Here is a 15,567-nt window from a genome sequence, read left to right as displayed (position 1 = left end):
CTCTGTTGTTGGGGTTATACCAGTCTCCACTCTCCTGGGAAGGATTTCCACAAAATTGTGGAGCATGCCTGTGGGAATTTTTGCCCATTCAGCCAAATGAGCATTTGCAAGTTCAGGTGTGGATTTTGGATTAGGAGACAAGTTTCGCAATTGGCGTTCCAATTTAATCCCAAAGGCCTTCAGTAGGGTTAAGTTCAGAAATCTGTGCAGACCACCCATATTGCTACACACCACAAAGTCATCTCCATATAGCATGGTTTGGACAGGGGAACGCTCATGCTGGAACAAAAAGGGCCTTCCCAAGATTGTTACCACGAGGGTGTGTTAGAAAAGTGAATGAATATTCGCTTTCCTAACACTGAACCGCCTCTCCGCCAATCAGGTGCGCAGGTCTGTTACCCGTCACCTGATTGGCTGAAAGGACAGGCGCTATGATTGGACGCCTATCGGGAGGAGGGGAGGAGATGCACGGGGGACACAGGTGCCGCCGCACAGAAGCTGTCTGACCTGCTGCAAGGTCCCACCGCTCACCGCCGTCACCTGCATGCCTGCCTGACCCGCAACCGAGACAGGGTAAGTGCCGGGCAGATGGCAAACAGGCATGGGGGGGGGGGGCTCACAGTGCCCACCCCCGAAAATTTTGAGTACCAGCCGCCACTGAGCACCCTTCATTGGAAACACCTAAACTCAGTAATTTGAAGGGGTGAACTTTGGCCATAGTAGGTGTGATTGGGAGGTGTCCTAAGAGTAAAGTATGACGCTTAAGGTCAATTACAAAATATTGCACAAATGAAGGATCATTTTAAATGATGGAAGAACGTGGTGCAAAGGTGAATTAACAATTTTTGCATCAGTGGTTTAGGGAGACAATGGACGCTCCAGTGGTTTACCGTTATACTCACAGTTTAGCATTCTGCCTTTTGCTGGGAGGCTCTTTGCTACAAAGGATCTCCAATCGTTCCAAGTTACTAAAGATCTGGTCTATTCTTGCTTGAATTTCATTCTCCACGACTGGTAGGAAATTAAAGGGAAGAAGATCACATGACTAATTTTGAAAACTTATGAATCTAATGCTTAACCTCTTCCTGTGGTGTGTAAAATATAAATCCATAGTACCGTACCGTACAACAGACAGTTATATTTAAGGACATGGAGTAATACAGTGAGGGAAAAAAGTATTTGTTCCCCTGCTGATTTTATACGTTTGCCCACTGACAAAGAAATGATCAGTCAATAATTTTATTGGTAGGTTTATTTTAACAGTGAGAGACAGAACAAAAAAAAAAAAAAACGCATGTCAAAAAAGTTATAAATTGATTTCTATTTTAATGAGTGAAATAAGGATTTGACCCCTTTACAAAACATGACTTAGTCGCAAAATCCTTGTTGGCAATCACAGAGGTCAGACGTTTCTTGTAGTTGGCCACCAGGTTTGCACACATCTCAGGAGGGATTTTGTCCCACTCCTCTTTGCAGATCCTCTCCAAGTCCTTAAGGTTTCGAGGCTAATGTATGGTAATTTGAACCTTCAGCTCCCTTCACATATTTTCTATGGGATTGAGGTCTGGAGACTGGCTAGGCCACTCCAGGACCTGAATGTGCTTCTTCTTGAACCACTCCTTTGTTGCCTTGGCCGTGTGTTTTGGGTCATTGTCATGCTCAAATACCCATCCATGACCCATTTTCAATGCCCTGGCTGAAGGAAGGAGGTTCTCGCGCCCAAGATTTGATGGTACATGGCCCCGTCCATTGTCCCTTTGATGCTGTCCTGTCCCCTTAGCAGAAAAACACCCCAAAAGCATAATGTTTCCACCTCCATGTTTAACGGTGGGGATGGTGTTCTTGGGGTCATAGGCAGCATTCCTCCTCCTCCAAACACAGTGAGTTGAGATGATGCCAAAGAGCTCGATTTTGGTCTCATCTGACCACAACACTTTCATCCAGTTCCTCTCTGTACCATTCAGATGTTCATTAGCAAACTTCAGACGGGCCTGTACATGTGTGGACTGATGTCTTTATACAGGTAACAAGCTGAGATTAGCCCAGGTTCACACTGACAGCGGGATTGAAATCGTGCAAGTTCAACCGAATTTAATTCCCGCATGTCAGTCCCGACTTCGGGGGCGATTTCAGAGACATCTGTGTGGGTTGCTTCACAGATGTCTATACAAATCGCACCCGAACGTAGTACAGAAACTACTTTTGGGAAATGGTGCGGCGCCGCAAAGTCGGTGTCACACCGATTCGGACGGTGCCATTGCCGGGAATAGCCGCCGATTTAACATGCCAAATCGCTATGTGAACCTAGGCTCAGAGAGTGCACCTAATCTCAGCTTGTTACCTGCATAGAAGACACCTGGGAGACAGAAATCTTGCTGAGTGACAGGGGATCAAAAACTTACTTCACTCATTAAAATGCAAATCAATTTTTAACTTTTTTGAAATGCGTTTTTCTGGATATTATTGTTGTTATTCTGTCTCTCACTGTTAAAATAAACCTACCATTAAAATTATATTATAAAAGTATAGACTGATCATTTCTTTGTCAGTGGGCAAACGTACAAAATCAGCAGGGGATCAAATACTTTTTTTCCCCCCATATACAGTGGGGACAGAAAGTATTCAGACCCCCTTAAATTTTTCACTCTTTGTTATACTGCAGCCATTTGCTAAAATCATTTAAGTTCATTTTTTTCCTCATTAATGTACACACAGCACCCCATATTGACAGAAAGACACAGAATTGTTGACATTTTTGCAGATTTATTAAAAAAGAAAGACTGAAATATCACATGGTCCTAAGTATTCAGACCCTTTGCTCAATATTTAGTAGAAGCCCCCTTTTGATCTAATACAGCCATGAGTCTTTTTGGGAAAGATGCAATAAGTTTTTCACACCTGGATTTGGGGATCCTCTGCCATTCCTCCTTGCAGATCCTCTCCAGTTCTGTCAGGTTGGATGGTAAACGTTGGTGGACAGTCATTTTTAGGTCTCTCTAGAGATGCTCAATTGGGTTTAAGTCAGGGCTCTGGCTGGGCCATTCAAGAACAGTCACGGAGTTGTTGTGAAGCCACTCCATTATTTTAGCTGTGTGCTTAGGGTCATTGTCTTGTTGAAAGGTAAACCTTCGGCCCAGTCTGAGGTCCTGAGCACTCTGGAGAAGGTTTTCGTCCAGGATATACCTGTACTTGGCCACATTCATCTTTCTCTCGATTGCAACCAGTCGTCCTGTCCCTGCAGCTGAAAAACACCCCCACAGCATGATGCTGCCATCACCATGCTTCACTGTTGGGACTGTATTGAACAGGTGATGAGCAGTGCCTGGTTTTCTCCACACATACCGCTTAGAATTAAGGCCAAAAAGTTCTATCTTGGTCTCTTCAGGCCAGAGAATCTTATTTCTCACCATCTTGGAGTCCTTCAGGTGTTTTTTAGCAAACTCCATGCAGGCTTTCATGTGTCTTGCTCTGAGGAGAGGCTTCCGTCGGGCCACTCTGCCATAAAGCCCCAACTGGTGGAGGGCTGCAGAGATGGTTGACTTTCTACAACTTTCTCCCATTTCCCGACTGCATCTCTGGAGCTCAGCCACAGTGATCTTTGGGTTCTTCTTTACCTCTCTCACCAAGGCTCTTCTCCCCCGATAGCTCAGTTTGGCTGGACGGCCAGCTCTAGGAAGGGTTCTGGTCGTCCCAAACGTCTTCCATTTAAGGATGATGGAGGCCACTGTGCTCTTAGAAACCTTAAGTGCAGCAGAAATTTTTTGTAACCTTGGCCAGATCTGTGCCTTGCCACAATCCTGTCTCTGAGCTCTTTAGGCAGTTCCTTTGATCTCATGATTCTCATTTGCTCTGACATGCACTGTGAGCTGTAAGGTCTTATATAGACAGGTGTGTGGCTTTCCTAATCAAGTCCAATCAGTATAATCAAACACAGCTGGACACAAATGAAGGTGTAGAACCATCTCAAGGATGATCAGAAGAAATGGACAGCACCTGAGTTAAATATATGAGTGTCACAGCAAAGTGTCTGAATACTTAGGAACATGTGATATTTCAGGTTTTTTTTTAATAAATCTGCAAAAATGTCAACAATTCTGTGTTTTTCTGTCAATATGGGCTGCTGTGTGTACATTAATGAGGGAAAAAAATGAACTTAAATGATTTTAGCAAATGGCTGCAATATAACAAAGAGTGAAAAATTTAAGGGGGTCTGAATACTTTCTGTCCCCACTGTATATTATAATATATTACCGGGTGTAAACAAAATCTTATCAATATGTGTTAATGTTTTGGAAACCTTGTTTATATGTATAATTAGAATTTATACAAGTACATGGGGGCAGCCATATTTCCTTGTTACACATAAAGGCTATGCCTACTACTTGTAACTGTTATGTTAGGTCTGCTTCCCCTATGTTAAAACTGAAGAGTGGTGGAGGAGGGGCAATAAAGTTAACAAACATTTAATTCACAGTAAAAAAGGTGGTTTTGTGGTACTCTGGTTTTGTCTCACCTGACCTAAAAGAAGAAGTAGAGTCAAAGCTTTTTTGGCCATTCTTATCTTCTGGGTCACAGGAGTGCACATATTTTTGCACTTCTTTGGCTGAGATTCAGCTGTCAGTAGGCTAAAACCCGCCGTCAGCTGATGTCAAAATGCTTCCGAGTGCCTGAGCCAGCTGCTCCCGCCCTCTCCACAGCCTGGCACCCCAGTGAGCACTGGAGCAGCAGAGCAGCTGCTCTGCTCAGTGAAGACTGAGAACCGAGCGATCATGCAATCGCTCAGTTCCAAGACTTAGTGCCGGCGGAGGGACAGCTGCAGCATCGGACCAATGCTGCAGCCACATAGTTCATTATGAAGGTTTTTTTTTTTTTTTTTTAATCCCACACTTCTTTAACCACTCCAGCTCCATAAGGTTTTTCCCCCTTCATGACCAGGCCATTTTTTGCTATGCGTCACTGCGCCACATTATGCCGTCATGCAACGCCGTACCCAAACAAAATTTAGAACCAATCACCGGGTGCTGGCGAATAATCATTGGCCGGGACCCAGTGATCGGCATGTGCTGTGACAAAACACAGCACAGCCTCCGGGCAATGCACAGCCGCCCTGCACTGCAGCAGTATAACTACAGTGTGCGATCGGCAAATAGTTAAGCCACAGAAGAAGCTGCAGCCATGAAAGTGAATTAGGATTCTACTGATGTCACTCAACATGCAAAGTGTTGGTAGGACATATGAATTAAAGCCCAACTAGAGGGAAAGCAAAAATCCTGCTACTACAGCAGTGGGTACTCCCCAATTCTCAAACAGTGAACTATTCCTTAGCATCCTCACATTTAGTGCAGGGCTGTGGACCCTGCATTGGATAAATATAACTAAAGCAAAACTTTTTATTTAAGTTTTGGGCAGAGTTGAGATAGATTAGAACACCTGCCAGCTGCAAAGAGTTGGGGGGGGGGGGGGGGGGGTTGGAGGACAGAAGATTTCAAATAAAAAAGCAGTCACCAGCATTAGGGACGCTTCTAATTGAATGTGAGTACGATCATAATCATGTTCCTGCATCTTACACATATGGAAAAATCAAGACACTTACGATGTACGGACTGTTTGTCAGCTGTCTCTAGATGTCCCATATGAGACTGAACCTCATGGACATGTCTATGAGAGAAAGGTGGGTCATAGTAAATTAAAAAAAAAAAAGAAAAAAAAAAACGGTAAAATATAGCTAGCAGTCATGCAACATGCAATGAAATAAAGTGCAAAAAACAAGCATATAGAATGATAATCAGGGGTCTCAAACTGGCGGCCCTCCAGCTGTTGCCAGACTACAAGTCCCATCATGCCACTGCCTGTGGGAGTCATGCTTGTAACTGTCAGCCTTGCAATGCCTCATGGGACTTGTAGTTTTGCAACATCTGGAGGGCTGCCAGTTTGAGACCCTTGATAGATCATATTGGTGGATATACCTTCTTTTTGTGCTTTATTTTATTGCACTTTATTTGAACATCAATAAAGGCTTTGGACTTCAGAGGCTAATTTTTGTTATGCTGGCCATTTCTCGAATGAGCAATAAAAACCCGACAGGATCTGTCACTTTCACACTTTATAACTGAATTAAAAAAAAAAACAAAAAACTCTGGCTGGAGAGACACTTTAATGTTTAAAGGGGACTTCTCATAAAAATGCAGTGTCTGCTTATTACCTACCCACTGACCCCTGAACAAAACTACTTCATTAAAGCAAAAAAAAAAAAAAAAAACCCCCACTGTAAAATTCTGACCTTGCCTATCCCCTTCAATTCCGATGCACTTGCCTAGAAGCGAATGATGTCACTGTGCCCCACCTTAGTGGAGTTTGGGATCCTTTCAAACAGGCTGGATCCGGTTTTTCTTAGCAGGGGATCCGTCCGCTGATCCCCTGCTGAGCTGAGCAACCAGATGACAGATCCGTGCCCGCTCCGCTTATGCAGAGCGAACGCAGACACAGCTTGTTCTGCTCTATCGGCAGTCAGATATAGATGGACCAGCGGTCCCTTTACACCCGACTGCCCCCCGATCTGGCCAGACAGAGAGGAACTGATCCCCTTCTGTTTGTTTTTGCGGGATGGAAGTGTAAACGCACACAAGTCCAGTTACAGCCGACTACCCATAGAGGAGAATGGAGGGTGTGATTGGATCCGCCTAGCGGACATGATCGGACCGCTCGTGTGAAAGGGGCCTTATCAGGATTCCGTGTTGGGACCCTATGATGTCATCTTCTACTAGGCGACTTTAAATGTAAGGTGAAGGTTTTTACTTCCATTTAGACCAAAACTATTTTTCTGCATTTTGGATATAGTAAGGAAGGGTTTTGACCCCGTGTGATTTTATTTTTGCCTTCTGTGTCCTCTTGGGGAGATTTCCCTTCACCTCTTGTCCCATAACTAAAACTAGGAAGTGAAAGGAAAGCATTCCAAAGTGAAGGAAACCCCAAGTGTCCCCACTGGAAGATTTCCCCACTGTTCCTGTTCTTTTGAGCAAAATTTTGAATTTTATTTAAATTTCCCTCTGATAATAGTTACGGGGGACAAATCGAGACGTGACTCTCTCAACGGAAAAACGGCCAGTGATAAAAACCTGAAAAGGGTTTCTACTCCCTCTACACTCTGTTCAAATCCAAAAAAAAAAGTTTGAGCTTTAGTTCCATTTTATAGTATAGCTAAAAGCAAAACATTCCTTTTAGTTTTGGATAGAGTGGAGAGGGATTAGAACACCTGTCAGGTTTTTATTGCTGTCTGTGTTCCCGAAGATTCGCCCTCTCGATTTGTCCTGTTTACTATTATTACTAAGAGTGTAAGAAAATCAGAAACTTTGGGTTGTCATCAGAACAGAAATAGAGGGGAAAATCTTCTAATGGGGACACTGGTTCCGGTGACAACCAGGGATTCCCTCACTTTGGAGGGATTTCCTCTCACATCCTGTTTTGGCTATGGGACAGGAAGTGAAAGTAAATCTCCCCAATGGCACACAGATCTACTTTTTTTCAAGGGATGGCCATGCACTGTCAGGTTAGAGCTGCACGATTCTGGCCAAAATGAGAATCACGTTTTTTTTGCTTAGGATAAAAAGATCATGATTCTCGCAACGTAAAATCTTTCACATTATACCAAAAATTGGGCTAACTTTACTGGTTAGTTGTTTTTTTTTTTTTTAATTTATTAAAGTAATTTTTTCCCCAAAAAATTGCATTTGAAAGACCGCTGTGCAAATACAGTGCAACATAAAATATTGCAACAACCACCATTTTATTCTCTAGGGTCTCTACTAAATAAAATATATATAAATGTTTGGGGGTTCTAAATAATTTCCTAGCAAAAAAAAAAAAAAAAAGATTTTAACTTGAAACCAACAAATGTCAGAAAAAGGTTTAGCGTTTAACCATTTCCCGACCGACGCAAGACTATGTACGTCGGCAGAATGGCACGGCTGGGCAAATGGGCGTACCTGTAAGTCCCATTGAATTTCCCACCGTGCCATTGCGTGCACGCCGGCCGGGAGCTCCGTGGGTCGGGTCGCGGGTCACGCGGACTCGATCGCCGAGGGGATACCCACGATCGCCTCACGGAGAGGACAAACGGGGAGATGCTGATGTAAACAGCATCTCCCCGTTCTGCCTAGTGACAGTGTCACTGATCTCTGCTCCCTGTCATCGGGGAGCAGAGATCAGTGACCTGTCACAGCTAGCCCATCCCCCCTACATGTAGAAAACACTCCCTAGTAATGACTTAACCCCTCCCCGTCCCCTAGTGGTTAACCCCTTCCCTGCCAGTGTCATTTACACAGGAATCAGTGCATTTTTATAACACTGATTGCTGTATAAATGACAATGGTCCCAAATATGTGTCAAAAATGTCCGATGTGTCCGCCATAATGCCATAATGTCGCAGTCATAATAAAAAAAAAAAAAAAAAAAAAAAAAAAAAAAAAATCGCTGATCGCCGCCATTACTAGTAAAAAAAAAAAAAAATTATTAATAAAAATGCCATAAAACGATCCCCTATTTTGTAAACGCTATAACTTTTGCGCAAACCAATTAATAAATGCTTACTGCGATTTTTTTTTTACCAAAAATATGTAGAAGAATACGTATTGGCCTAAACTGAGGGAAAAAAAAAAAAATGTTTTTTTAATTATTTTTTGGGGATATTTATTATAGCAAAAAGTAAAAAAGAATGCATTTTTTTTTTTTTTAAATTGTCTCTATTTTTTTGTTTATAGCGCAAAAAATAAAAACCGCAGAGGTGATCAAATACCACCAAAAGAAAGCTCTATTTGTGGGAAAAAAAGGACGTCAATTTTGTTTGGGAGCCACGTCGCACGACCGCGCAATTGTCAGTTAAAGCGACACAGTGCCTAATCGCAAAAAGTGCTCTGGTCAGGAAGGAGGTAAATTCTTCCGGGGCTGAAGCGGTTAAGTGGTTAAACTTTCCTCACTTACACACAAGTCTGTTCTATTGTACTGTACAAATTGTTACAATGTTTATACTTCAATTTAACTGCTAAAGAATGTTTTGATTCTTGGCAGACTGCCCAGATTTTTCCTTCCTTTCTTTTGAGCGCTGTGGCTTCAGAAGAGCAGAGAGAATTCTTTGCATAGCAAGTATCGTGAAACACTTTTTTAAAGATCGCGACGGGGGGGGGGGATCGCAATAACGATTCTTGGCGATTAATCGTGCAGCTGTATGTCGTTTCATTCTGATCCACCTAATCCTGGATTCACTACCTAGTAGGGGAAAATGCATTAAAATTGGAGAAGACAGGATCTGGAGCTGCTGTGTATAATAACCAATCATCTTCTATCTACAGCTTGTTCAGTAAAACCTGGTTAACACCAGTGCGGTTTTGAAACTGTGCTACTTCAGGGTGATTTCAAAGACACAGATCAGTGCGATTTGGTGCTCCGATTTCACTGCGGCTCCATTTAGCAGAAGTCAGTGCAAGACGCAATAGAAAAAAAAAAAAAAAAAAAAAAAAAAATCGCAGAAAATTAGTGCAGGAACCTTTTTCAGCGTCGCAAATGATTTGAAAGGTTCCATTGCCGAAAATAGGGTGCCGCTTGTCATGGGATTTTGAACTGTCAAATCACATGACAAATCACACTGGTGTGAACGAGGGCTTAGAGCAGAACTATACTCATATACTCACCCTCGCCCTCCAGCGCTGCGATTGTTCCAGAGCTGCCCAGTGGCTGCGGTCGTCTTTCGCCTGGTGGCTTCCGGGAATCGATCGCCAACAGTTTCCAGTGGCTGGGCCGTGATGACGTCACTCCTGCGCATGCGTGGGAGTTCATTCAACTCGGCAATGCCAAAATTCTACACTGCGCTGGGCGGGCACAGCTGTTCTGTCTGCACCAGTCTTAGTAAATGACCCTCTCTGAGTCCATTGACTCCATGCAACAGCAGCAAGATGACAGCCGGGGAAGCTCCATCTTTATAAAGTCAGCTCTCATATTTCTATGAACACAGGTTCCCTAAAAGTAGAAATAAAACTTTTTTTCCCCATTTTGGATAAGGTAAGGGAGGGTAATAACCCCTGCCAGATTTTTTTTTTTTTTTTTTGCCATCTGTGTCCTATAGGAGAGATTTCCCTTCACTTCCTGTCCCATAGCCAAAACAGGAAGTGAGAGGAAATCCTTGGGTGTCACCACAACTGGTGTCCCCACTGGAAGATTTTCCTTATCTTCCTGTTCTGGTGACAACCCACAAATTTTACTTTCACTTTTAACAATAATGGTAAACAGGACAAATAAATATGTTGAATCTCTCTAATGGGGACACAGACAGCAATAAAACCTGACAGGTGTTCTAAACCCTCTCCACTCTATCCAAATACAAAGCCTTTAGATATAGAAGTCCAAAGCAATCAATAAGAATCTACATCTCCTAACACTATGCCAGTGACATTCCCATGTGTCCAGGCTGTCAGTGTCATGGCCCCATTCCCTGTATGATTCACACTGATCCCTGTGCTCCCCTTCTCCTATACATCTATCAGAACTCACTCCTATCATTCCTGCCTGTCAGCCAGACTCACTTGTTGCTCTGATGATAGAGAGCCTCCATGGCTCCAGCTCCTGCCTGCAGCCACCACTCAGCGCTCGGCTGTCGATTACTTATCAATAGGTAATCAGCTGCTTTTTTCTTTCTCCACTTTGGCCGGCACACGTCATCACTTCCGGGTTCCGGCAGAGCCCTGCCGCTGCCGGTCTGTCTACATTACTGCCTGTTTGCGTTCCGTTGTGGAGGTGGGCGTAGGGAAAGGCAGCGTATTGTCTGACTGGTTTATTTTCGTCGGATAGAAGTCACCGCAGCATGATGAAGTTCTTGTTCAGAGAAGGTGGTTTTGTCAGGCAGTACTAGGACACCCCCCAGTGTGGTATAGTGGGTCACTGCTATGGAAACGATGGTTTGGCGGTTTTTTTTTGTTGTTGTGTAGGTGCAGGTGGTAGAAGGCTGGAGAGGTAACCTGTGTGGCACATTAGCTTCTGTAGGACTACAAGTCTCAGCATGCTGAGGCCAAGAAATAATGGAGTTTAACCGCTTCAGCCCCGGAAGAATTTAGTTTTTTTGCGATGCGGCACTGCGTCGCTTTAACTGACAATTGCGAGGTCGTGCGACGTTGTACCCAAACAAAATTGATGTCCTTTTTTGTCCCACAAATAGAGCTTTCTTTTGGTGGTATTTGAACGCCTCTGCGGTTTTTATTTTTTGCACTATAAACAAAAAAGTGGGACAATTTTGAAAAAAACAACACAATTTTTTTTGAACTTCTTGCTATAATAAATATCCCTTTTTTTTTTTTTTTTTTTTTAAAAGGCAATTTTTTTCTCAGTTTAGGCCGATATGTATTCTACATATTTTTGGTAAAAAAAATCGCAATAAGTGTATATTGATTGGTTTGCGCAAAAGTTATAGCGTCTACAAAATAGGGGAAAGATTTATAGCATGTGCAGCCGCACATCGGGACAATGTCTCACTGCTTGTGATTAGCGCATTGCCAACTTCCTGGCGAGCTCGGCACGTGGGTTGTGTGAACACACCGGAGCTCATCCTTAATTTTTTTTTTTTTTCTACTAGTAATGGTGGTGATCTGCGACTTTTATCATGACTGCGACGACATGGCGGACACATCGGACAATTTTGACACATTTTTGGAACCATTGGCATTAATACAGCGATCAATGCGATTAAAAATGCATTGATTACTGTAAAAATGTCACTGGCAGTGAAGGGGTTAACTGTTCCCTGCGCTAACTGAAGGGGGAGGGGACTAACTACAGGAAGTGATAGATCTGGTTCCTAGCCAATAGGAACACACGATCTGTCACTCCTGTCAGAACAGGGAAGTGTGTGTTTACACACACTCGTCCCTGTTCTGTGTCTCCTGGTCACAATTGCTCGTGGCCGGTGATCGTCGGCCGTGAGCATCAGCACCCCCGCTGTGCAGCGGGCACGTGCCTGCTATCTGGACCCCGCGAGCCAACGTACAGCTACGTGGTTTTGCGCAGGGGAGCCAATCTGCTGCAGTATAACTGCGGCGGCTGGTCCAGAAGCGGTTAATGCAAGAACCATTTTTGGGCTGCTGTTGGTGTGTTGGTTTACCTGACTGGCCAGAGCTGCCCATAGAGTTGTATGGCTGTGCTCAGAAGTACCCTGGCTGTATGGCGGTGATAAAATGTTAGATAGCATACAATGTATGTAATAAATATAAAATGCTCCATTTTTTTTTTTCTTTCTTTCTTTTATGTGCCTGCATGGTGTACTCATGTTTAGGCCTCATACACACGGATGTTTTAACAGCGGCTTTTTTTGCTGCCACTCCATGTTATTCAATGGGCTCATACACACCATGGCGTTTTTATGTGGGTAATTTGGGAGTGAAAAATAGCAGAGGGATGTTTTTTTTTTTTTTTTTTTTTTTTTTTTTTTAAATGCGCCTTAGTGTTAATGCTTACAAACGACGACGCTAAACGCGCACTGCCGCCAAATCAAAACGCTAATAAAATCGCGTTTTTAACGCTGCTTTTTTCCAGGCGTTGTTACTAGCTTTACAGCCTGTTTTTTTTTTTAAATGTCCATGTGTATAAGGCCTTAGGCAAGTACCTGTATATAGTGGAGTCCAGCCGTGCACAGCCATTGGTGTTTATGGAAGGCTGTACGCAGTAGGGATCGACCAATATGTTTTTTTTTTTTTTTCCTGTGCCGATTCGATACCAATATTTTGGCAACCTCTCCTAGCCAATATTATGTGCGAATATTTTGTACATTTAAACTTTTTAAAAATAACAACAAGCTGGCACCCTGCTGTGGGGGGCTTGCTGGCTGGCACCCTGCTGTGGGGGGCTTGCTGGCTGGCACCCTGCTGTGGGGGGGGGGGGGGTGGCGGCACCTGGCTGGACGGCCTCAGTGGCCTGGCACCTTACTGTGGGTGGGTGGCATGTCTGTCCGACTGTCGAGGTGAGGGAGGCCTGTTACGCCCAGTGCGTGGAGGCATAATGAAGTTGTGTGCCACGCGCCCCTGCGCACTGGGTCTGCAGGCTTCTGGGCCCCAAAAAGATGGCCGTGGCCCACGGAGACCAAAATCGGTCTAGTTTGTGACCGATACAGATTTTTCAGAAAATGCTGATATCGGCCGTCCCGATAATCGATCGATCCCTAGTACGCAGCCCCCGGGTTTCCCTGGTGGAGGAAAGATGGCTGCATTTACATTGCACAGGGTCTCTGTGTGTTGTGCTAGAACAGCCCATGGGGGCCGCCGTCACCAACCTACGTGTTTTCACAATGGTATTAAAGGGCCCTTCATTTATGAAATGGAGGTAGTCACATGGTAACCTCCTGCAAGTTCAAAGGTGGTGTGTGTTTACGTTTTTGGGGCCCATTCACACTATTGCGTTGTGGTAATGTGCAGCAATGAACACTGCCTGCATTTTTGCAATGCGGCGCCATGCATCCTAAAGGATGTGTAGTGCACTGCCAGAAAGGCTACATGCTTTGGTGTTTTCTGGTGCATTAGGTCTCTTTCACATGAGTGGGAACGCTTTCTGACAGGGGGTGCCTCTGAAATGCATCGGTCACCATTGCAGAGCGGCCCCATTGAACTCAAAGGGCGAGTCTGATAGGCGGTAAACACTGAAGCCTGAGTTAAAACTGCCGCGACCGTGGCACGTGTACAGCCGTAATGAGGAGATTTGCCAGCACACCACGGATCATCAAGTAGACAGATCGGTGTATGTCGTGTCCTGTTGTGTATGGGCATGATCGGATGTTAGAACCCTCAAATAGGGGAGTCGTCAGGGGTGCAAGATGTGAAAGCCAGTCACAATTAGTACTGCATATTCCCATTTCACGCATTCCTGGAGAAAGCTCTAGAGCAGTGTTTATCAACTCCAGTCCTCAAGGCGCCCCAACAGGTCAGGTTTTCAGGCATTCCATTATTTTGCACAGGTGATTTGCATTTTCACTGCCTTAGTAATTACCACAGCCATTTCATCTGAGGGAAATGTTGAAAACGTGACCTGTTGGGGCGCCTTGAGGACTGGAGTTGAAAAACACGGCTCTAGAGGTTTTGATGCTGCAACAACCACCAGCTGGAGACTGGATCAGAAAGCCACAATGAAGACATTTGCCAGCACACCACGGATCATCAAGTAGACAGATCGGTAGATGTCGTGTCCCGTTGTGTATGGGCACGATTGGACGTTAGAACCAATAAGGGAGTCATCAGGGGTGTATAGCCGTAACTAGTGATGCTGTGACTTAGAACTACAGGTGCCTATTCCGAAAGATTAATTTCAAATACAAAAATAGAGGTGGCGGGGACTTTTATAGGAACCATATATCAACGCATAACACTGCTGGCTCCTCTTTGTGGTGGGCTGCAGTCGGCCATGCAACTGGATGGTTCTGTCATATCTTGTTAGGCCCCTCTAAGTTCTCTGCTGTTGCATCTTAGCCTCCCTTTTTAAATTTATGATCACAGGCTGCGTTCTCATATGTCCTGTATACTATTCATATATTGCACCATATTGTCTATCAAATTGCCCCTGAGGAAGAGAGAGTCTTGAAACGCGATGGGCACGTGGACATGATATAATGCTCCTTGTGGAAAATATATATCTTCTGTACTATTGGGAGAAACATGCTGCTCTGTGCATTATGTATGGATATACAACCCTGTTTGTACATACAATATGTGAGGTGCAATAATATATGGCCAGTGCAGAGGTTTTGGTTTTTAACTTTGGAATAATAAAGCTTTGTTAAATACTTGTTTGTGTTTGATATGGTGCCTAAAAAAAAAAAAAAAAAAAAAAAAAAGTCCCCTCCACCCAACGTCTCCTTTATCTGTATAGCCCTGGCTGGTTGTATTGTGATTTGGAGGGGGGTGGGGTAAAACCACGGCTCAGCAGCCTGTTTTTACCACCCCCTGGCAGCCCATGTCTAAGAACTGATTCTATCCCCTTTGTTTCCAGGGATAGTTCCTGCTTTTAGCCCTGGTTCACATTGATGTGATTTGGCACGAGTTTTGACATGTCAAATCGCATGCCATATCAGCAGCAATTGCTGGCAATGGCACTGTCTAAATCAAGGTGATGCCGCACCGATTCCCAAAAGTAGTTTCTGTACTACTTTTGCCGATTTTGGGGTGTGATTTCCATTGACATCTGTGCAGCAACGCGCACAGATGTCTCTGAAATCGCCCCCGAAGTCGGGACTGACATGCGGGAATGAAATTGTGCAAATTCATTCCCTCTGTCAGTGTGAACCAGGGCTAAAAGTTTATTTAAAAAAAAAAATACAGCTTTCGGAGCGATCGTACAATAATCTTATAGTTAGTACAGAGCTTTCATGCACACATTTTTTTTTTTTCGGACGATGCCAGATTGTATGATTTTTTTGTTTTATCAGTACAGTTGTCATTCGAAAATGCAATACATATACACTACAACACATGACATCACTTCTGAATTTTTTATTCTGTCGTCCGACAATTTTCGTGACTTTAGTAAACTCTTCAGGTTCGATCTGAG

General features: G+C 44.0%; 1 protein-coding gene across 2 annotated transcripts in view; it reads right to left on the bottom strand.

Moving 5' to 3' along the window:
* GOSR2 (golgi SNAP receptor complex member 2) overlaps positions 1-10,755 on the bottom strand; it is a 29,834-nt gene extending 19,079 nt beyond the window's left edge. Inside the window, exons 1-3 of one of the 2 annotated variants that reach the window (XM_073607659.1) lie at positions 10,572-10,755; positions 5,594-5,658; positions 903-1,011 (exon numbers count right to left, since the gene is read on the bottom strand). In XM_073607659.1, coding sequence (XP_073463760.1) covers positions 903-1,011; positions 5,594-5,658; positions 10,572-10,600 — 203 coding nt within the window. In that variant the 5' untranslated portion in view covers positions 10,601-10,755. The remainder of the gene's footprint in view (positions 1-902; positions 1,012-5,593; positions 5,659-10,571) is intronic. The other variant, XM_073607658.1, reaches the window with a different exon arrangement.
* Positions 10,756-15,567: the final 4,812 nt, after the last annotated feature.

The sequence above is a fragment of the Aquarana catesbeiana genome, linkage group LG12 (assembly GCF_042186555.1).
Source record: "Aquarana catesbeiana isolate 2022-GZ linkage group LG12, ASM4218655v1, whole genome shotgun sequence".
Classification (NCBI taxonomy): Eukaryota; Metazoa; Chordata; class Amphibia; order Anura; family Ranidae; genus Aquarana; species Aquarana catesbeiana.
The sequence above is the reverse complement of the archived record's forward strand: the minus strand, read 5'-3'. Positions and strand labels throughout refer to the sequence as shown.